The 22,413-nt window shown below is 46.6% G+C and overlaps 1 protein-coding gene across 1 annotated transcript in view; it reads right to left on the bottom strand.

The window, feature by feature from the left end:
- STPG2 (sperm tail PG-rich repeat containing 2) overlaps positions 1-22,170 on the bottom strand; it is an 867,800-nt gene extending 845,630 nt beyond the window's left edge. The window contains exons 1-2 of the mRNA XM_073589766.1: positions 22,041-22,170; positions 21,522-21,631 (exon numbers count right to left, since the gene is read on the bottom strand). Coding sequence (XP_073445867.1) covers positions 21,522-21,631; positions 22,041-22,146 — 216 coding nt within the window. The 5' untranslated portion in view covers positions 22,147-22,170. The remainder of the gene's footprint in view (positions 1-21,521; positions 21,632-22,040) is intronic.
- Between the last annotated feature and the right edge of the window lie 243 nt (positions 22,171-22,413).

Here is a 22,413-nt window from a genome sequence, read left to right as displayed (position 1 = left end):
TGACGCTTTCCACTAGCTGCTCGATAGGGGGACACATCGTGTGCAACAGTGGCAGCTGCAGATGGAGTGCTCGTACGACTGCGCTCTGTGGACGAGCTTTCGCTTCTGGAGGAGGAGGAGGGTCGAACGCCTACAGCCAACTGTTTCCTATACCGTGGGCTAGGCAGCACTGTCCCACCACCGCTGTCCCCTGTGGACCCTGCATCCACCACATTAACCCAGTGCGCAGTGATGGACACGTAACGGCCCTGGCCATGCCGACTGGACCATGCATCAGTTGTGAGGTGCACCTTTCCGCTCACTGACTGCTTGAGTGCATGGACAATGCGGTCTTTCACATGATGGTGGAGAGCTGGGATGGCTTTGCGAGAGAAGAAGTGGCGACTGGGTAGGTCATAGCGTGGTACTGCATAGGCCATGAGTTCGCGGAAAGCTGCGCTTTCCACCAACCGAAAGGGCATCATCTCAAACGAGATTAGTTTGGCAATGTGGGCGTTCAAACCCAGTGTACGCGGATGAGAGACTGAGTACTTTCTTGACCTACTCATAGTGTCTGGGAGGGTGAGCTGGACTTGAGAGCTGCATATGGTGGAAGTAGCGGTGGACAGGGCGGACTGAGAGAGGGTTGATGATGGTGATGGAGTTGTTGTTCTTTCTGATGGCCTAGAATCAGTCTTTCGTTGATATAACAGTGGGATTCCCTGACTGCTTTGGCATTGCAACGACACCTCAACATTTGCTGCTGTGCTAACCGGTGGGCTTACAGTGGGGGAAACAATGTAGCGTTGCTGACTACCTTCGTTGTGATCAGTTGCACATGTGGCACTTGAGGTTTGGTGTTGTGTCCACGCTTGCAAGTGCATGCTGGTTAAATGTCTAAGCATGCAACTGGTATTCAAATTTTTCAGATTTTTCCCTCGGCTAAAGGTCTTTGCGCACTTCTTACAAATAACCTTGGCCTGATCATGAGGATTTTGTTCAAAAAAGTGCCACACTGCACTCTTCCTACTTTGGCAGACATTTTGCGGCCTAGCACGCTGTGATCTTTTGACCCTCTGGATAAGCTGTCCAGCAACTCTTTTGATGTTTGGAACCTGTCTTTGGAGTGCTCCGGGCCTGCCAGATAACAGCTGTTGCGATGTCGATGTCTGCTGTGGATGCTCCTCATCTGAGCTATTGGAAGCAGCACCCTCTTCCCCCAATGGATGCCAATCTGGGTCAACAACTGGGTCATCCATCACCTCCTCTTCTATGTCATGTGCACCTTCCTCTGTGTCACCGTGTATGGTGGTATAGTGTGCGGGAAGGGGCACCTGAGTCTCATCAGGGTCAGAATCTGGCTCTGTACACTGCGAGGACAATGTAGTGCTCTGAGTGAATGTACCAGCAGAATCATCCATCAGCGGCTGTGCATCAGTGCACTCCATGTCAGATTCATCTTGGCCTGGGTAATTCACCATTTCACTTGATAATCCAGGCATGGTATGTGAAAACAGCTCCATGGAGTAATCAGTAGTATGGCCTGTGTCATCCTTCAATCTTGGTTGGGGTGAAGGACACAAGGAAAGGTGTGGTTCATGAACATGAGCCTCCAATGACGAGTCAGTGCTTTTACTTTTTACAACTGAAGAAGAGGAGGCGATAGAGCTGGAGGCTGAGTCAGCAATGTAAGACAAAACTTTTTCCTGATGCTCTGGCTTTAAAAGCGGTTTGCCAACTCCTAGAAAACTAAGCGTTCGAGGCCTTATGTAGCCAGACGATGATGCAGGCTCAACACCTCCTGCATTCGGTCCTATTTTGCTCTTGCCACTACCATCAGATCCACCACCAACACCATCATTACCAGCTGCCAACCCCTGCCCAATTCCACGGCCTCTTCCACCAGCCTTCCTCATTTTTGGTAGAAATGTAGACAAAATCCAACAAACTATATAGTAATGTAAAACAAGGTACAAGTTGTCTATAGGACAGGGGAGATTTTGAATTTCTGCACACACTTGTGGACACTGGACACTTATGGATTGTGTGAGGCCCACTGAGTATCTGAGCGCTCTGTCACAGGCTCGATGGCAGAGCTGTGACCAAAGTGACTAGAGGATAAGGGAGATTTTGAATTTCTGCACACACTTGTGGACACTGGACACTTATGGATTGTGTGAGGCCCACTGAGTATCTGAGCGCTCTGTCACAGGCTCGATGGCAGAGCTGTGACCAAAGTGACTAGAGGATAAGGGAGATTTTGAATTTCTGCACACACTTGTGGACACTGGACACTTATGGATTGTGTGAGGCCCACTGAGTATCTGAGCGCTCTGTCACAGGCTCGATGGCAGAGCTGTGACCAAAGTGACTAGAGGATAAGGGAGATTTTGAATTTCTGCACACACTTGTGGACACTGGACACTTATGGATTGTGTGAGGCCCACTGAGTATCTGAGCGCTCTGTCACAGGCTCGATGGCAGAGCTGTGACCAAAGTGACTAGAGGATAAGGGAGATTTTGAATTTCTGCACACACTTGTGGACACTTATGGATTGTGTGAGGCCCACTGAGTATCTGAGCGCTCTGTCACAGGCTCGATGGCAGAGCTGTGACCAAAGTGACTAGAGGATAAGGGAGATTTTGAATTTCTGCACACACTTGTGGACACTGGACACTTATGGATTGTGTGAGGCCCACTGAGTATCTGAGCGCTCTGTCACAGGCTCGATGGCAGAGCTGTGACCAAAGTGACTAGAGGATAAGGGAGATTTTGAATTTCTGCACACACTTGTGGACACTTATGGATTGTGTGAGGCCCACTGAGTATCTGAGCGCTCTGTCACAGGCTCGATGGCAGAGCTGTGACCAAAGTGACTAGAGGATAAGGGAGATTTTGAATTTCTGCACACACTTGTGGACACTGGACACTTATGGATTGTGTGAGGCCCACTGAGTATCTGAGCGCTCTGTCACAGGCAGAAATTGGCTAGTGTATCACAAACTACAAGGTGTATGTAGAATTGGGCAGAATTGGAATCTCCCTAGAGTGCAGGTCTGTAAGAACGGAACATGTCCTCGACTTATTCTCACAGAGTGACTCACTGATAGCTTCACTGTGGCTGTGATAACAGCCGTTACACGGTACTGTGTGAGGAGCGTACACCGCTGTATGGTGTCAAAAAATGCACGCTCAGTACCTCAGCAGGACAAAAAAAAAAATTGTGATTGCTTTTAAAAAAGCAGTTTGCGGAGCAGTGGGTAAACAGCAATGCAGGAATGTCAGGAAGCCTTAGAAGGCAGCCCAACAACCAACACCACTGATACACCACTATATAACCTCCCCTTGCACTGCACAGTGACTGGTGTGTTGTACAGGCAAAATCGCTAGCAGCAGAAGCAGTTTTTTTTTCTTCTTCTCAGCAGGACAAAAAAAAAAATTGGGATTGCTTTTAAAAAAGCAGTTTGCGGAGCAGTGGGTAAACAGCAATGCAGGAATGTCAGGAAGCCTTAGAAGGCAGCCCAACAACCAACACCACTGATACACCACTATATAGCCTCCCCTTGCACTGCACAGTGACTGGTGTGTTGTACAGGCAAAATCGCTAGCAGCAGAAGCAGTTTTTTTTCTTCTTCTCAGCAGGACAAAAAAAAAAATTGGGATTGCTTTTAAAAAAGCAGTTTGCGGAGCAGTGGGTAAACAGCAATGCAGGAATGTCAGGAAGCCTTAGAAGGCAGCCCAACAACCAACACCACTGATACACCACTATATAGCCTCCCCTTGCACTGCACAGTGACTGGTGTGTTGTACAGGCAAAATCGCTAGCAGCAGAAGCAGTTTTTGGTGTCTTCTTCCCTGCCTAACGCTCTCCCTACAGAATCAGCAGCAGCTCTCCCTATTCTGAGATCAGCATGAGTAACATGGCGGTCGGCGTGCACGCCCTTTTATACCCCCTGTGACGCCCCCCCAAAGCAAGCCAATCACTTGCATGCCCTTCTGAAAGATGGTGGTGACCAGTGCCTATGTCATCACGTTGCCCACAGTGTCCGTGGATCCTGATTGGCTGGAAAAATAGCGCAAAATAAACTTTTGAAACGCGACTTTGGCGCGTAAGTCGCCTACCTCGTGGCCGACCTCATCCTAGGGTCGGCTTTCGTTTCATGAAACCCGACTTTGCCAAAAGTCGGCGACTTTTGAATTTTTTCGACCCGTTTCGCTCAACTCTAATTATTATTATTAAGTTGATTTCCGCAATTAATACAGCCCGAACCGCTACACGCACAGACTCCGTTGAGGTGTCGTTTCGAAGCCAGCGTCCATGAGAGGTGTGCTAAGTATTTTTCGTGTCGATCAGATTTGTAGTTTTTGCGCAATTTGCGTTAGAAAATTTTTTTGCCCGTCATTGGAATGAATTGTCTCAATGCATTTGAATGGTGAAATGGCAAAACGTGCCCTGAGGCGATTGAAATGGCAGTTGAGCTCATTGATATGCGCAGGCAGAACCAGTTACTATGCCAACGCCTACGAACGTCACATGACATCTCCAGAACAGAGCTTCTGCCACATAATATCAGCTCTTAAAGCGAAACCCACAGCACAAATGCAAATCTAGCTTCATCACATGACACATGCCCCTGAGAGAGAATGTGCGCCAAAGTGTATTTAGAAGCCCAGTGAGCCAAACTGGCTCTTAAAGGGCCGAAGCGCCAAAGTGATTCTTAAAGGGCCGCCGCACCGAAATGAGTCTTAAAGGGCCGACGCGCCAAATCGAAAGCTGAGTGACCCCAGGCTCCAAATCGGAGGCTGAGCCACCCCGGCCTTAAAATCGGAGGCTGAGCCACCCTGGCCTCCAAATCGGACCCAGAGTGGCCCCGCCCACCAAAAACGGACCCAGAGTGGCACAGCCCACCAAATCGGACATTGAGGGCCCCCGCCCACCAAATCAGACTCAGAGTGGCCCCACCCACCAAATCGGACCCTGAAGGGCCCCGCCCACAAAATCGGACCCTGAGGGGCCCCAACCACGAAATCAGACCCTGAGGGGCCCCGGCCACAAAATCGGACCCTGAGGGCCCCCAACGACAAAACCGGACCCTGAGGGGCCCCAACCACAAAATCGGACCCTGAGGGGCCCCAACCACAAAATCGAACCCAGAGGGGCCCCACCCACAAAATTGGACCGTGAGGGGCCCCGCCCACAAAATCGGACTCTCAGGGGCCCCGCCCACAAAATCGGACCCTGAGGGGCCACACCCTCAAAATCGGACCCTGAGAGGCCCCGCCCACCAGATCAGACCCTGAGGGGCCCCGCCAACCAAATCGGACTCTGAGGGGCCCCACCCACAAAATCGGACCCTGAGGGCCCCCAATCACAAAATCGGACCCTGAGGGGCCCCAACCACAAAATCGGACCCTGAGGGGCCCCGGCCACAAAATCGGACCCTGAGAGACCCCGGCCACAAAATCGAACCCAGAGGGGCCCCACCCACAAAATTGGACCCTGGGGGCCCCGCCCACCAAATCGGACCCTGAGGGGCCCCGCCCACCAAATCGGACCCTGAGGGGCCCCACCCTCAAAATCGGATCCTGAGGGGCCCAACCAACAAAATCGGACCCTGAGGGGCCCCAGCCACAAAATCGGACCCTGAGGGCCCCCACCCACAAAATCGGACCCTGAGGGGCCCCGGCCACAAAATCGGACCCTGAGCGGCCCAACCACAAAATCGGACCCTGAGGGGCCCCATCCACAAAATCGGACCCTGAGGGGCCCCAACCACAAAATCGGACCCTGAGGGGCCCCGGCCACAAAATCAGACCCTGAGAGACCCCGGCCACAAAATCGAACCCAGAGGGGCCCCGCCCACAAAATTGGACCCTGAGGGGCCCCGCCCACAAAATCAGACCCTGAGGGGCCCCGCCCTCAAAATCGGACCCTGAGAGGCCCCGCCCACCAAATCGGACCCTGAGGGGCCCCGCCAACCAAATCGGACTCTGAGGGGCACCACCCACAAAATCGGACCCTGAGGGCCCCCAGCCACAAAATCGGACCCTAAGGGGCCCCGGCCACAAAATTGGACCCTGAGAGACCCCGGCCACAAAATCGAACCCAGAGGGGCCCCGCCCACTAAATCGGACCCTCAGGGGCCCCGCCCACAAAATCGGGCCCTGAGGGGCCCCGCCCTCAAAATCTGACCCTGAGAGGCCCCGCCCACCAAATCAGACCCTGATTGGCCCCGGCCACAAAATCGGACCCTGAGGGGCCCCGGCCACAAAATCAGACCCTGAGGGGCCCCACCCGCAAAATCAGACCCAGAATGGCCCCCGCTCACCAAATCGAACTCTGAGGGGCCCCACTCACCATATCAGACACTGAGGGGCCCCGCCCACCAAATCGGATTCTGAAAGGCCCCAACCACGAAATCGGACCCTGAGGGGTCCCGCCCACCAAATCTGACCCTGAGGGGCCCCGCCCACCAAATAGGACCCTGAGGGGCCCCACCCAGCAAATCAGACCATGAGGGGCCCCACCCACAAAATCGGACCCTGAGGGGCCCCACCCACAAAATCAGACCCTGAGGGGCCACACCAACAAAATTGGACCCTGAGGGATCCCGGCCACCATTTCAAACCCTAAGGAGCCCAGGCCACCGAATCGGATCCTGAGGGGCCCCACCCACCAATTCAGACCCTGAGGCCAAAGTGGCCCCTGAGAGGCACCCACACTTAAAACGGATCCTGAGTTGAAAGTCTTGCTGGGGCAGCAGGCAAGTCTCTCTTAAAGGGGCAGCCCGGGCACCATTTCAAACCACTATCTGTACTTCCTTCAGGAAATACACATCTAGTTTATTATTATTCTACTTCTTCTTCTCTGCGTTTTCTGCAATTAATGCGGCCCGATCCGCACGGCGCAGAGACCCCGTTCAGGCGGCGTTTCGAAGCCCTCGGTGGGGACAGGTGTGTTATGTATTTTTGGAGTCAATCCGATTTGTAGTTTTTAAATAAATCGCATTTTAAGCAAAAATTTTCCCATAGGAATTAATGGCAACCTTTCCATGACCCCCAACTGACATGGATTGAAGCAACAGTGCAAGTGCAGTGACCTTACAAAGATGGCAGCTATGCAAATGCAGCTTCCACACATGACCCGTATTAGCTAATAGAAGCTGACAGATCGCTGATTCAAGGTCTTAAAGGCGCAGCGCGCCAATAGCTTCTGAAAAGCCCACCCAGTGATGGCTAACCTTGGCACTCCAGCTGTTGTAAAACTACAACTCCCAGCATGTCCTTGTAACCTGCAGCAGCTGAGGCAGCAGTTGAGGCATACTGGGAGTTGTAGTTCTCCAACAGATGGAGTGACAAGGTTCGCCATCACTGCAGTCGGACGCCAAAGTGGCTTTAGAAGCCCAGTGTGCCAAAGTGGCCCGTGAGGGTCCCGGAGCGCCAAAGTGGCTACCGAGGTGCCGAATGTGCCAAAGTGGCTACCAAGTGGCAAAAGTGGCTACTGAGGTGCCGAATGTGCCAAAGTGGCTACCAAGTGACCAAATTGGCTACCGAGGGGCCGAATGTGCCAAAGTGGCTACCTAGTGGCCAAAGTGGCTACCAAGTGGCCAAAGTGACTACAGAGGTGCCGAATGTGCCAAGTGGCTACCAAGTGGCCAAAGTGGCTACTGAGGTGCTGAATGTGCCAAAGTGGCTACTAATGTGCCAAAGTGGCTACCAAGTGGCCAAAGTGGCTACAGAGGTGCCGAATGTGCCTTAGTGGCTACCAAGTGGCCAAAGTGGCTACCGAGGTGCTGAATGTGCCAAAGTGGCTACCAAGTGGCCAAAGGGGCTACCAAAATGCCAAATGTGCTAAAGTGGCTACCAAGTGGCCAAAGTGGCTACCGAGGTGCCGAATGTGCCAAAGTGGCTACCAAGTGGCCAAAGTGGCTACCAAAGTGCCAAATGTGCTAAAGTGGCTACCGAGGGGCCGAATGTGCCAAAGTGGCTACCATGTGGCTACCAAGTGGCCAAAGTGGCTACAGAGGTGCCGAATGTGCCAAAGTGGCTACCAAGTGGCCAAAGTGGCTACCGAGGTGCCGAATGTGCCAAAGTGGCTACCAATTGGCCAAAGTGGCTACCGAGGTGCCGAATGTGCCAAAGTGGCTGCCAAGTGGCCAAAGTGGCTACAGAGGTGCCGAATGTCTCAAAGTGGCTACCAAGTGGCCAAAGTGCCTACCGAGGTGCCGAATGTGCCAAAGTAGCTACCAAGTGGCCAGTCGACACCTGATACACTGCTGTAAAGCTGGCAGCGCTGTTCAAGCACCATGTATTTCCTTCAGGAAATGCCCATCTAGTTAATATAAGAACCTTAAGAACAGTAAGCTGAGAATGTATGTGTACAAGTGGGGAGTGGCAGGAGAAAGTAGATGACGACTGACATCTAAGATGTATGGTCACATTTAGGCTGATTTGCAAAGAAGTAGCTACGCATTGTGTGAGATAGCTGTAATGATAGGAACCCTTCTTTGATATCACCTTCACAATTCTTGCATCCATTGAACTTGTGAGTTTTTGGAGAGATTCTGCTTGTATTTCTTTGCATGAAGTCAGAATAGCCTCCCAGAGCTACTGTTTTGATGTGAACTGCCTCCCACCCTCATACAGTTGTGGCCAAAAGTATTGACACCCCTGCAATTCTGTCAGATAATACTCAGTTTCTTCCTGAAAATGATTGCAAACACAAATTCTTTGGTATTATTATCTTCATTTAATTTGTCTTAAATGAAAAAACACAAAAGAGAATGAAGCAAAAAAGCAAAACATTGATCATTTCACACAAAACTCCAAAAATGGGCCAGACAAAAGTATTAGCACCCTCAGCCTAATACTTGGTTGCACAACCTTTAGCCAAAATAACTGCGACCACCCACTTCCGGTAACCATCAATGAGTTTCTTACAATGCTCTGCTGGAATTTTAGACCATTCTTCTTTGGCAAACTGCTCCAGGTCCCTGATATTTGAAGGGTGCCTTCTCCAAACTGCCATTTTTAGATCTCTCCACAGGTGTTCTATGGGATTCAGGTCTGGACTCATTGCTGGCCACCTTAGAAGTCTCCAGTGCTTTCTCACAAACCATTTTCTAGTGCTTTTTGAAGTGTGTTTTGGGTCATTGTCCTGCTGGAAGACCCATGACCTCTGAGGGAGACCCAGCTTTCTCACACTGGGCCCTACATTATGCTGCAAAATTTGTTGGTAGTCTTCTGACTTCATAATGCCATGCACACGGTCAAGCAGTCCAGTGCCAGAGGCAGCAAAGCAACCCCAAAACATCAGGGAACCTCCACCATGTTTGACTGTAGGGACCGTGTTCTTTTCTTTGAATGCCTCTTTTTTTCTCCTGTAAACTCTATGTTGATGCCTTTGCCCAAAAAGCACTACTTTTGTCTCATCTGACCAGAGAACATTCTTCCAAAACGTTTTAGGCTTTTTCAGGTAAGTTTTGGCAAACTCCAGACTGGCTTTTTTATGTCTCGGGGTAAGAAGTGGGGTCTTCCTGGGTCTCCTACCATACAGTCCCTTTTCATTCAGACGCCGACGGATAGTATGGGTTGACACTGTTGTACCCTCGGACTGCAGGGCAGCTTGAACTTGTTTGGATGTTAGTCGAGGTTCTTTATCCAACATCCGCACAATCTTGCGTTGAACTCTCTTGTCAATTTTTCTTTTCCGTCCACATCTAGGGAGGTTAGCCACAGTGCCATGGGCTTTAAACTTCTTGATGACACTGCACACGGTAGACACAGGAACATTCAGGTCTTTGGAGATGGACTTGTAGCCTTGAGATTGCTCATGCTTCCTCACAATTTGGTTTCTCAAGTCCTCAGACAGTTCTTTGGTCTTCTTTCTTTTCTCCATGCTCAATGTGGTACACACAAGGATACAGGACAGAGGTTGAGTCAACTTTAATCCATGTCAACTGGCTGCAAGTGTGATTTAGTTATTGCCAACACCTGTTAGGTGCCACAGGTAAGTTACAGGTGCTGTTAATTACACATATTAAAGAAGCATCACATAATTTTTCGAACAGTGCCAATACTTTTGTCCACCCTGTTTTTTATGTTTGGTGTGGAATTATATCCAATTTGGCTTTGGGATAATTCTTTTTGTGTTTTTTCATTTAAGACAAATTAAATGAAGATAATAATACCAAAGAATTTGTGTTTGCAATCATTTTCAGGAAGAAACTGAGTATTATCTGACAGAATTGCAGGGGTGTCAATACTTTTGGCCACAACTGTAGATCTTTTGCTTGATGATACTCCAAAGGTTCTCTATAGGGTTGAGGTCAGGGGAAGATGGTGGCCGCACCATGAGTTTATTTCCTTTTATGCCCATAGCAGCCAATGACTCAGAGGTAGTGTTTAGCATTCCGATACCGCAAGTATCGGGTATCGGCCGATACTTGCTGTATCGGAATTCCGATACCGACTTCCGATATTTTTTCAATATCGGAAGTCGGCATCGGAATCGGAAGTTCAAAGTTGATTGACAGCCGAAATGACGTCATCATGATGCGCTGTGTGTGCGCATCATGATGCGCCGTCATTTCGGGCCTTCCGGGGGTCTCTGCCGGCCTGCCGGGGGGCTGTGTGGACTGCCCGGGGTCTGTACCGGCCTGCCGGGGGGCTGTGCCGGCCTGCCGGTGGTCTGTGCACCCTGTGGGGGTCTGTACCGGCCTGCCGGGGGGCTGTGCCGGCCTGCCGGTGGTCTGTGCACCCTGTGGGGGTCTGTACCGGCCTGCCGGGGGGCTGTGCCGGCCTGCCGGGGGGCTGTGCTGATGTCCGGGGGTCTGTGCAAGCATCGTCCGATGGGACTATAAGTCCCATCTGGCGATGCCTGCTACCATGACAGTGATTGACACATTAGCCAATGATGGGACAGTAGTAGTCCCATCATCCGGCTAATGTGTTAAATGTTAAAAAAAAAAAAAAAAATACTACATACATACTACATACATACTACATGCATGCTACATACATACTACATGCTACATACATACTACATATATACTACATGCATGCTACATACATACTACATGCTACATACATACTACATATATACTACATGCATGCTACATACATACTGCATGCTACATACATACTACATACATACTACATACATACCACATATATACTACATACATACTACATGCATGCTACATACATACTACATACATACTATATACATACTACATACATACTACATGCATGCTACATACATAACACATATATACTACATGCATGCTACATACATACTACATGCTACATACATATTACATATATACTACATACATACTACATGCATGCTACATACATACTACATGCTACATACATACTACATATATACTACATGCATGCTACATACATACTACATGCTACATACATACTACATATATACTACATACATACTACATACATACTACATGCATGCTACATACATACTACATGCTACATACATACTACATATATACTACATGCATGCTACATACATACTACATGCTACATACATACTACATATATACTACATACATACTACATACATGCTACATACATACTGCATGCTACATACATACTACATACATACTACATACATACTACATACATACCACATATATACTACATACATACTACATGCATGCTACATACATACCACATACATACTACATACATACTACATACATACTACATGCATGCTACATACATAACACATATATACTACATGCATGCTACATACATACTACATGCTACATACATACCACATACTGTACATACTACATACATACTACATACATACTACATGCATGCTACATACATACTACATGCTACATACATACTACATATATACTACATGCATGCTACATACATACTACATATATACTACATACATACTACATACATACTACATGCATGCTACATACATACTACATGCTACATACATACCACATACATACTACATACATACTACATGCTACATGCTACATACATACTACATATATACTACATGCATGCTACATACATACTGCATGCTACATGCATGCTACATACATACTACATACATACTACATGCTACATACATACCACATATATACTACATACATACTACATACAATACATACATAGACATACAGTACATATAACATAGAGTAACATACTTACCAATACTTGTCACATTGTTCCCCGAAGCCATTGTCTTTTACGGAATAAATATTAACATAACAAACCACAAAAATACTCACCCACGATCCGAAGCAGTCCACGAGTGTGTCCCACGACGATCTTGGGTAGAGAACTGCAGCATCAGCTGATGCTGCCGTTCTCTACGGGCTGCAGGAATCCAATGACGGAAGGTAGGTATCCTTCCGCACTGTATTCCTCCGCCACTTAAAAAAAAAAGTCCCTAGTCTCACTTTATGCCATTGCTGCGTGGGAAATTCCCACACGGCCCACCGGAGCCTGCACAGACCACCGGCAGGCCGGCACAGCCCCCCGGCAGGCCGGCACAGCCCACCGGAGCCTGCACAGACCACCGGCAGGCCGGCACAGCCCCCCGGCAGGCCGGCACAGACCACCGGAGCCTGCACAGACCCCCTGGCAGGCCGGCACAGCCCCCCGAAAGGCCCGTACAGACCCCAGAGAGGCTGTACAAGGCAAAAACAGTGTTTTTCTTATTCCGATACCGGAAGTCCCATAGACTTGAATGGGACTTCCGGTATCGGAATCGGCGATACCGATACTTTTTTTTAAGATCGGCCGATCCATTCCGATCCGATACTTTGAAGTATCGGACAGTATCGCTCAACTCTACTCAGAGGTATTCTTTGCAGCATGAGATGGTGCATTGTCATGCATAAAGATGATTTTGCTTCTGAAAGCACATTTCTGCTTTTTATACCATGGAAGAAAGTTGTCAGTCAGAAACTCTATATACTTTGCAGAGGTCATTTTCACACCTTCAGGAACCTTAAAGGGCCCTACCAGCTGTTTCCCCATGATTCCAGCACAAAACATGACTCCTTCACCTCCTTGCTGATGTCGCAGCCTTTTTGGGACATTTGGCTGCCCACTTCAACCATTTCTGCTTGTGAGCTCTGTTTAAGGGTGGCTGAATAGTAGGTTTATGCACCACAGCAAGCCTTTGAAGGATCCTACACCTTGAGGTTCGAGGGACTCTAGAGGCACCAGCAGCTTCAAATATCTGTTTGCTGGTTTGCAAAGGCTTTTGTTACGGTTCTGCAGCACAGAACTAGGGTAGGAGGGGGGAAAAATGCCCCTTCACTGAGACTAGGCTGATACCCTATGATTGAGTGGGCGACCCATTCCTTGTGAATAAACCCACCGACGATCCTAGGTTAATCTCAAGCGAAGACCTATAGATAGGGGGAAGGGGGTCCCTGAAATATCTAAGGACTGCGTACAAAAACGGGTCACCTCCTAATAGAAAACAATGAGAAGGCTGCAGAAACAAAACTGAAAACAGAAACTAAGACTAGCAGAACCAGAGGTCCTAGAACTGCAATAATTAAACACACAGAAGGCAAAGTAAGGCTCCAAGCCAGACTTTAAGCGGATTAACACTGTTGTCCAGCAAGGAATGGGAGACAGGTGCAGGTTAATAAAGGGTGATACAATCACCTGACCCAAGACAAACCCAGCACCAGGGGAAAAAAACTTCAGCTAGAAAACTACAAGAAAAAGGCGGATAGTCACAAACAGAACAGATTCTAACAGCTTTTTAGCAGCTGCTCTCTTAATCCGATGAACTTGCTTGGCAGAAACCTTCCTCATTCTGTCTTTATCTGCACGAACACTGTGCTCAGAATCAGCCACAAATCTCTTATCAGTACGATGATCACGCTTAGGTTTTCGTGAAATATCTAATGTTTTCATCCCTTGATCAAGCCATTGCACTATTTGATGCTTTTCGGCAGCAGAGAGATCCTTTTTCTTTCCCATGTTACTTGAAAACTGTGGCCTGCTCAATAGTGTGGAACAGTTTTCCTTTTATTGGGCTCACATGGCAAACTAATTATCACAGGTATCTAAGATTGATTTTAGTGATCCGAAGAACCCTGAGACACAATACCATCAATGGGTTTCACTAGAAAAAAAAATGCTATGACAATTTTAAAAAAATGTGCATAATAAATGGAACATGGTGTACAGTATGAAGGGCTATATGGGGATCATACTGTGGCGGGATAGTTGAGTGGGTACAGTAAGGTCATCATACTATGCAAGTGGAGGAATCACTGTGGGGGCTCATAGTGTTTGTGGGGCACCTTTGTTGGCATCATACTTTAAGGGGGCAATGAAAGAGGAATCTGGTGGCTTCAACAGGAGGAAAATTACTTTGTAACGGCAGCAAAGTTGTGAGTTATGTACCTATGTGACCCACACAATTTTTTTTTTTTGGGGGGGACAATACAAACTTCTGCTTTGGGGCCCCATGATCTTTTTGTACGCCCTGGTGCAGGATGCATTGTCCCTTTCACATATATCTCTGCTGCAGGACTGATTGCCCATAATTTACATACCACGTTCAATGCTGCCCCTCGGTACATACAGGCATTCAGCCATAATTCTCCTGAGCGTCGGTTGCGCTCGTTCCCCTTCCCGCTCTCACATCCCTTACTCATCCCAATAGGAAGGCCCCTGCTATTACCTCTGGACAGCCCCGTGTGCGGTACTTGTAATTGGCTAAGAGTTTCGGGACAAGGAGGCGTGGTCTGTTGGGGAAGACAAGCCATTTTACCAGGTTAGTGCAGTAGTGGCTTGTTGATGCTCAGACTGCAGATTGTTGCATATGGTGTGTGGACGGTGCTGCATGGTGGACATGTCTGACTAGTTAGTGCCAGGCAGTGGCCACTTTGGAGCTGCCCAGATATAATAGGTTGGCAATCGGTGTCTGCCACCTGTGCTATAAGGATGCAGGACTGTGTCTGCCTACAGGACCACAGCTCTGCGAGCCATCATTGTGTGTCTGTATGCTTGTGCCAGGCCTGCCATAGCCATTAATGAGCCTTGTTCTGGATTCTTCTGTGAGGTTCTTGTATGTGTGTGTGATGGCACTGACATCCTTGTATTTGGACATCTTTTTTTTCTATTTCTCTAAATTAAAATGTCCACTATTGTCCTCATTTTTACAGGATAGATATAAATCGGTATGAACTAGATTTATTCCTTATGATTTTAAAAAATTTACTATGGGAGGCGCTGTTCCGCATGTCTCCTCAGGCAGCACAGAGGCTAGGTTCACCCCTGAGCAAGATCTTGCCGCTTCAATAACTGACCACGCGTCCTCTGACGTATGATCAGTTAAAATCTGTTGCCATGCAACAGTTAACAGCCGCCAGCCAATCACAGGTCAGCAGCTAACGTCAGTGCACACGTAGCCGACATATGACGTCACTGTCATATGCCAGAACGATGCTCCGTGCCTCTGCCAAATTGTAGGTGAGGACATCCCTGGAGCCAGATAAGGAAAAACTTTTTTTTTGTAAAGCCGCGGTATGGGGCATATTATACCGGTATGGGGTGCATTATACTACTATGGAGGAAGGGAAAAGGGATGGATTATACTATGGGGTGCATTATACTGCTATGGGGCTGCTGCATTACAGTGTGGGGTACATTATACTCTTGTGGGTGCATTATACTATGGGGCTGCTGCATTATACTATGAGGCTGCTGCATTATACTGTGGGGCTGCTGCATTATACCATGGGGTGCATTATACTCCTATGGGTGCATTATACTATGTGGCTGCTGCATTATACTTTTGGGCTGCTGCATTATACTATGGGGCTGCTACATTATACTGTGGGGATGCTGCATTATACTCCTATGGGTTTGCTGCACTACACTCCTAAGGGGCTGCTGCATTATAGTACAATAGGGTCCATTATAGTGCTATAGGGGTGCATTATAGTGCTATGGGGGTGCATTTTACTTCTATGTGGGTGCATTATACTATATTTGACTATGGGGTACATTATACTACTATGGGGGTGCATTATACTGCTATATATGACTATGGGGTACATTATACTATTATGGATGACTATGGTGGCAATATGGAGAGACATAGGGGAAGTATGGAGAGACATGAGGCAGAATGGGAGGACACGTGGGGTCCAGAATGTGGGATAATATTACTGTATGGGCAAATTAAAGGATATTATTTTTGAGGATATTGTTTTCAGAAGAAGAGAATGTGGAGAAGGAGATGTCCTGTTACTGTGCACGGCGACACAGTCACTTTTTTCTTCATCTGGCGTAGTGTAGAGTTTGGGGAGAAATTGGGGAATGTGCTCTAGATAACTGTGTTATTTTTTGCAGAGACGAGTCCTGGCTGCAAGAAGTGATGGCAGTGTGCGCTGGATGAGGATGAAAAGTGAAGATGAAGGACTTCAACTAGCGAAGACATCGGTGAGTCAGTGTGTTACCTGTACACTGACACTATACACTGTATACTATATACAGAGTTCCTCTGTATAATGTCACTGGTGATCACTGTATTACCTGTACACTATACACTATATACAGAGCTCCTGTGTATAATGGCACTAATGGTGATATTAGTATTGTGTTTTTTTATTAATGATCGGTATTGTAGTATTCAGTCACTATGTTGTGGTAATGTGATTTGGTCATGGTGTGGCGGTATTTGTTTCTTGCATGTACTATTATTTGGTCACTATGTGGTGGTATGTGATCTGGTCATGGTGTGGCGGTATTTGTTCCTTGTATGTAGTATTTTTCAGTCACCATGTGGTGGTAATATGTGGTCTGGTCATTGTGTGGCAGTTTTTGTTACTTGTATGTGGTATTATTTGATCACTATATGGTGGTAATATGTGGTCTGGTCATGGTGTGGCGGTGTTTGTTCCTTGTTTGTGATATTATTGATCTTTTTAAAAATTGAAAAATAAATATATACCTAAATTGTATATCTGCATCTAGGACCGAAACGTCGTCACATGGGCATTTAAAGAGCACCTTATAACAGCTACTTGGAGTGCTGTTTCAACTTTTTTTTTACTCTAATTACAAGGTTTGGTACATGCCTTTGAAACTTTGCACTCTTTTTTCCTTTTTTCCAGTGCTGTGCTAAATCTTTTTCTAAATTGTATTGGATATTTTAACAAATGTTTAATAAGTTACAGTAGAAGAAAAAGAGTCTACCTTGTCATAGTGGCGGATTAGAAAATCTTTTGGCCAAAACAAAAGCTGTTGGTTATGTATGTGGTGATGGGAACTGTAAATGTGCGATTGGTGAGGATGTGGTGCAGAAGTGGAGATTTTCCAAGAGAGGGCGGTTGGACTATGGGCGTTTCAAGGGGTGCAGGCGGAGCTGGTGTGGAGCCTGGGTGGCCTCTTTTGCCAGTACGGGGCCCCGAAATTCCTAGTGGTAGCCCTGCTGGCCGTGCCTCTATGAATGAAGGCTAGAGGCTGCCCCGAATCCCTGTGGGCACGTAAGGTCAGCTTGGAACAGTTTACACAGACATCAGGGAGGCATGGGGATTGAGAGGATGTGGCCCATGCAGTCACTGACGTGGCATCACACCCACTCACGACCCTGACAGGCTGAGAGGCCCTTTTCACTAGCACCAGTGAAACAGAGCACTGTCAGCCTGGGAGGACTGCCACCAGTTCCTCGCTAGATATAAGCCTGGTCCGTTAACGGGATTATAACGGGCCAGAAATCAGCCTTGGTAGCATGGAAACTTAAACCGAGAAACGGACGTGTGGATTCGTGGATCGAGATAAAAAAGCAGCCCAATGTTAAATTATATATTTAATCGCCTTAATGGCACCCTAGGCAATACACTATATAGACGATGGTTATACATATACAATGGTCAGATATGCAAATACAATAGTGGAAGGAAAAAAGAGATAAGCAGAATATATGGGTCAGTTGCCAGTAGATGAAAGGTCTGGCTTTCGGGGGAGGTGCTGTCATATGGGAGGATTGTGGTCCCCTTCTTCTCCTCACACGATATGTCGTCGTGACCTCCCCAGAGAAAGAGCAAAGTCCATGCTGATCACGAAAATTCAAACCCTTTGGATCACTCCCCTCCTGCCCACTGGTCTGAAACTATATCCCCTCCCCTTGCCTCTGGCAGCTAAAAACTCCAAAACCTAAGATGAGTCATAACTCTAATGGACGATTCTAGAGAGGCAGTTTTGGCACCATTGGATCTGGCCAAGCCTCTGCTACACATTAAGACCAATAACAGCTTTGCTATCTGTTTTCTACTGGCTGTTCTATGTATCTCCATACTTCTAGGTGCTAGAGTGGGTCGAGACTCAGGTGGCTATTTACCATGTTCTTGGGATCCCGGAAGTATACACGATGTACGGCTAGCATGTATAGTATCTGCATAACTCCTAATGGATCATAGCTTACTCAACAAAGCAGTTTAGACTACATGTTATCCATGCAGCAAGTCGGGCTTTTGTTCTGAGATTTGCTGGCTCAAAGTGTGAGATCTATTACTCACAGCCTTTTGATGCTTGATGCCACCCCCCCAATGCTGCTAGCTGCACTCTGAAAAAGGTCTAGGTTTTCTGTTACAACTGCACATTTTTAGGAAGATTGCAAGCTGTCAAAAAATCCCCCCATCTTTCACACCATGTCATATGCAATTACCTAACATTGAAAATTCAATGAATTTACAAAAAAAGCTGAGCATTTTATAGGAAATCAAATAACCTCAGCATATTTTGGAGTGTGGGAGAGAAAACATACAAACTTCATACAGGCAATAGAAACAGTGGTACCTATTAGGGCTTAGCAGACCGGAGGGCGTTCGGGTTCAGTGGGTCTGGCTGAACTTGTGCCCAAAGTTCGGTTTGGGTACCTGAACTTGACCCTGAACTAGTACCACACATAAGTCAATGGGGACCTGAACTTTAGTGCAGTAAAATGGCTGTAAATCATCATTGTCACATGTACCTGTCCTGTGTGACACGACCCGCAGGTCGGTAACTGAATGAACAAGACAAAAGTGGAACACCGGTGGAAACAGTTACAACGGTGGGCCCTGCAATAGGGAACGGGGACGTGGAGACCTTCTGCACTCCCCTGAGGCAGTGTCTCTAAACACTACTAACGTTCCCTACACAGGCTCTTCACCCGTCGCCGAGCAGGATACCTGAATCCCTCACTATCCCTGCATATATCCCTTGCTAGGGAACTGGATAGTGCGGAGACTGGTCCCACCGCTGCACTAATACACACGAAGGAAAAAGGGGAAAACACCAAAACACTTGTCTTTCTCTGCTGCAGTCACCAGGCAGCAGAGTGCAGCACCAGATCAGCTTTCAGCAGTGGCTTGACACCTCAGAGTCAGCTGCTACTTTCACCATCTTTCTCTGGTGCAGTCACCAGACAGCAGAGTTCATCACCAGATTAACTTTCAGCAGTGGCTCGACACCTCAGAGCCAGCTGCTACCTTCACTATCTTTCTCTGCTGCAGACACTGGGCAGGCAGAGTTCAGCACCAGTTTCAGCAGTGGCTCGACACCTCAAAGCCCACTGCTAACTTCACCAGGTTTCAGCGGTGGCTCGACACCTCAGAGCCAGCTGCTCACTTCACCGTAGTTGGAATCCAAAAAGGAACTGCTATAACCAACACCTGCTGAAACACCATGTGACCTTATATAGCCAAGGGAGTGGTCACATCAGCAGGGAAACCAACAGACATGCAATAACACCTATGGCCACCGGGGGGCAAAAACCCATATTAAGCTCCCAGGCCTGAAAGGAAAAAAATGGTTTAAATGAGGGAATCCCGAATCTGACACAGATCCAAGAATTGGACTGTGACAGTCGTAGTAGGAGCTAGGGGGCTGCAAAAGAAAGCAAAATGGGGGTAAGAGAATGACAATTGCCCTGCAAACAAATGTGGATAAGAAAGTTACTTAAAATAACATATAATAATATTAATAATAAATCATCTTGAACCAGGAGGTGGAGGTCCAAGTGGAGGAGTTGAACAGTGCCTTGCATGTGTATTTTACTGTACATGTTAATAAAGAAATAAATAAATGAATGGGGTCTCCCCTATTCTTAATAATCAGCCAAGGGAAAACAGAAAGCTGATGGGTGGCCTTATTATGCAGGAAAGGGGCCAAAATCGATGGGCCTTCCCAGCCTATTAATATCAGCCCCCAGCGGCTGGTTTTGCCTTTGCTGGTTTTTAAAAATGGGGAGACTCTAAAAAAATAACATTGGGTCCTCACTAGTTTTAATATCCAGCTAAGGCATAGCAGACAGCTGGGTGCTGATATTAATAGGATGGGATGGGACATGGATATTTTCCCCTTCCCAGCGTAATAAAACCAGCCTTCAGCTGGGTGTCCGGTACAAACCCTGAACTTTACAGTTCGGGTTCGCTCATCCCTACTGGCTATAGATCCTTCGATAAAGCTGTCACCAGAGTAATTTCTACAATGTATCAGTCTTGACAACAACAACTTCCCATACGTATGATGTCAATGGGAATATGAAGAGATACCAAACAATAAGATATATTAAAAATATATACGCTATTATTTAACAATAAGAGAAAAATAAAAAAGCAAAAAATACCATCAAGGGACACCAAGCAGAAAATGGGATCTTACATAATGATTATCACAAATAATTCACAAATCGGAATTTCAGATGCTATAAACATCAATCTATGTAACACAGCATTGTCATGATTAGGACTATATTAAAATATTATCTCCATGTGGTAGATTTATATACCTCCTATAATCACAGTTATAAAACTGTGTATAATTTACATCCCCAAGGAAAGAGCCATTTCATATGGACATAAAACAAAATCCTGCATAATCATAGTAAGATGCAAACACCAATGTGAAGATGAATCAATAGGTAGAATAAAGAGGCATGTTATGAGCATAAGAACAATAAACTATTATGCAGAGGTAACATTGACAGTAAAAGAAGATAGCTCATGTCTGCTCAGCATCCCCTCACCCTGACGCGTGTTTCGCCACCAGTGTTGGTAAAATGTATCAGCCTGATGCCTGTCCTCTCACCTCACAGACTAAACTTGTATTGGAGATTTACTAGGATAAAATGAGCTAGCATTCTGGCTCAATTTAAAAAAAAACTGATTTATATACCTTGACCTAGATTTACTGTGTGTTTTAGGCATTTTTTTCTGACTTTTTTTGCTAAGGATATGTGCTTAAGCACAAAGGGGCTATCTAAATATTAGACAGCATTAGTAAATTTGCTACAAAACATAGCGTACATGCCTTATTCCATAAGTACAAGTTCAGCTCTCCTAAACCACAAGGAGGAAGCTGGAAAATCAACCACTGTTAGATTATAAAACCTCATCATACTGGTAATAACAAGACATCAAAAACATAATTTAAGTGGTGTGACACCTATTTGTACATTCATTGCCTTCAAGGTTTCCATTTAACTCTGTTCTTGTTTGAATCATGTCTACTTCAATGTTAATTTTACCTTTAAATTAAAAATGTCATAGTGTCCTGGTCCAGGCGCAGCAGAAATAGTCTGCGGGGCATTAAAAGAGAAGTCTCGGCTCGTCGTTGATAAAAAGGGGGCATATCCAACTAAATAACACAAAGGTAAAACGGGAAGAATATGACAATGCCAATGACTGGAACATTACAGAATTATATAGGAACACAATAAATAAATAACTCAGTCATCTACTTTGTAAGTTTTATGTATTATACTTTATAATAATCATGTAAAGTTCAGCATTTTCATTACTTATAGCTGGAACTAAGCAGTACCAAATAAATGATGTGGCAATCATTCCAACTTGGTCAGTATCACTCAGACCTGGAGCACTTCTCCCCTGTGCTTCTACTGAGCCCAATTTATAAAACCACATATCCATACGGTGATCTTTAACCAGTTCAGTAGAACCAAGGAGTATGAAGGTGCCGCAGCCACGATATGCGCACATCCCACCCCCAATTAGCTCCTATGAACATTTCTTAAGCTATGACTAACCTGGTTTGTGCATTTTGTCAGAAATCAGGTCATAGGATCCGGGGCCCACATTTTCCTGAGTGTTGCCCACAGTGACAACAAGAGAACGAGGGGCACGATCATACATCTTGGGTTTTTACTAAATAAATACCTAAGAGTAAATGCAATGTTAAGGGTTAAATCAAAATTTAACTGCAATTTACATTCCTTAATGGAGTTATCCAATTTGTAGAATATGCTTGACATAGTTTCACATGCCAGGTGGAATGTCAAGTAACGGTGAGCAGACATGCTAGCAGCAAGGAGATAATGGCTTGTCCCCACGGCCAAAAGGAAAATAGAAGATCTTCAGGGCTCCCAGAAAATATGCACAGATTTAGAAAGCTCTCTTGTG

This window comes from Dendrobates tinctorius, unplaced genomic scaffold (assembly GCF_039654945.1).
Source record: "Dendrobates tinctorius isolate UK_male_01 unplaced genomic scaffold, ASM3965494v1 ptg000011l, whole genome shotgun sequence".
NCBI classification, from domain to species: Eukaryota; Metazoa; Chordata; class Amphibia; order Anura; family Dendrobatidae; genus Dendrobates; species Dendrobates tinctorius.
This window is presented reverse-complemented; position numbering and strand designations above follow the sequence as displayed.